Raw genomic sequence first — 1749 nt, 5'->3', positions numbered from 1 at the left:
CTCCTCCTCCTTCTCCTCCTCCTCCTCCTCCCACCCACAGCCTCCCCTCCCCCATGCCAAAATAAAAGGTTGGTCTAGCGGATTTTTTAATAAATTTGGCACCTTTCTGCCTTCCACTGAATAAACTGGAGATGTTAAAAAATAAACAGTCACAAGAGTGAATGCTTTGCGTGGAGCCGTCGGATGGAGTTGTGGGGGGATGGCGTGGGGGGGAGGAAAGGGTGACCTCACTTTCTGAACAGCAAAGTTTGAGTGGGAGGGTCTCAACACGAAAGGTAAAAAAGGGAATGATGTGAACATGTGAAGGAAGCCAGAGCACCGAGCAGAGCGTCAGTCTGTATCCTGACAGGGGGAGATAAGGTGGCTGGGGAGCCAGCGGTGCTTTCCTGGAATACAATCTCTGTTTGACACTCTCTGCTTAAGCACTGCCCATCTGTATGTTATTGAGCTGGAGCCTCTGGGGAAAAAGAGGAGCCACAGGCACAGAGAGTGAACGAGGGAGGCAGCAAAAGCGCTTTTCTTCCCTTCTTTTTTTTTTTCTTTTTTTTTCCCCTCTTTTAAATAAGGACCTGGTTAGACTGCCTTGAAGTGCCACATCTGGAAACTGAACGCTGAAAGAAAGTTAAAATAACTGAGGCACCACTAAGCCAAGGGGGGCTGATTGCAGAAGAGGGTAAACAATTACTGAGACGCTAGAAGACCACTGCTGGATGTAAGGGGAGGAAATGGCTTTGATCTCCGCCTGGCCCCTCGTTTCTCCTATATTATTCTTTTTGAGATGCTTCTCCTCCAGCACAGCCTCGAGTGAGGGAGGCGTTTTTCAGTTTGACATTGAAGGTAGCTCAGCGGTCAGCGTGCAAGAAGCCACTGTTATCAGAGGGCAGCAGCAGGCAGTAGCTACTGGAAGTTGGGTGCCTTTTGCTGAGGTACAGTAACTCCCTTCTCTCTCTAGTGTCTGCGCTTTTCTGCTTTCATCTGTCTGTCTTGAAGCTCCCATCTGGTTAACGTTAGCTTAATCATTCGATACTTAAAGCGATACCAGAGATTTTTTGCAGGGGGTCTGAGACGTTGCATTTCGGGACTGGAGAGATACAGCTCAGACTTCAAAATGTACACATTCCCTGCCTGCTGTGAGCAGACAGCTGCTGTACTCTGCAGTGAGGCTGGCTTAGCACGTCTCTGACTTTCCTGCCAACATAACTAAACAGGCCTGTCCAAACAGAGCTATTTTACAAGGGTTAATTGTCACAACACTTTTCTGCTTGCCTTGTTGTAGTTCCTGGAATTGTAATTCACTTAAACTTCCAGAAAGAGTCTGTCTTTTGATGGCAAACACTGTACTGTAGAAGTTTGTGCTTTTGTCTCTGAATGCCATCTGCCTCCAAAATCTGAAGTTCCTTTTTGCGGTGAGAGCGGCGATAATAAATCAAACGCGTATAGGAAACTGCCTGCAGAGAAAACACCTGCAGAGGTTTTAAGACTTCCAAAAAGTATGAGGTTGGGATTAGTGACAAATAAAATTAGAGAGATCTGAGAAGCAATTTGATGGTGGAAAATTTTCCTGCAGCCCCTGTGTTTTGGGATTGGTTGATGCTCCTCATTCTAGCAAGGCTGCATCGGGAATGGACTACTCAAAAATACAGCTTGAGAAAAAAAAAAAATTACTCCAGCATACACTGGGAAGGGGAGACAGTAAGGTCTCATGCGTGGGAGATGCAAAGTAGGAGGCAAATTGAGTTACATAAGGTC

The 1749-nt window shown here is 46.5% G+C and overlaps 1 protein-coding gene across 1 annotated transcript in view; it reads left to right on the top strand.

Annotated features, from left to right (window-relative positions):
* The first annotated feature begins 477 nt into the window (after positions 1-477).
* Positions 478-1749, top strand: part of LAMA4 (laminin, alpha 4) — a 107437-nt gene continuing 106165 nt past the window's right edge. The window contains exon 1 of the mRNA XM_009324465.1: positions 478-926. Coding sequence (XP_009322740.1) covers positions 726-926 — 201 coding nt within the window. The 5' untranslated portion in view covers positions 478-725. The remainder of the gene's footprint in view (positions 927-1749) is intronic.

Source organism: Pygoscelis adeliae, unplaced genomic scaffold (genome assembly GCF_000699105.1).
Source record: "Pygoscelis adeliae isolate BGI_AS28 unplaced genomic scaffold, ASM69910v1 Scaffold125, whole genome shotgun sequence".
Taxonomy (NCBI): domain Eukaryota; kingdom Metazoa; phylum Chordata; class Aves; order Sphenisciformes; family Spheniscidae; genus Pygoscelis; species Pygoscelis adeliae.
The sequence above is the reverse complement of the archived record's forward strand: the minus strand, read 5'-3'. Positions and strand labels throughout refer to the sequence as shown.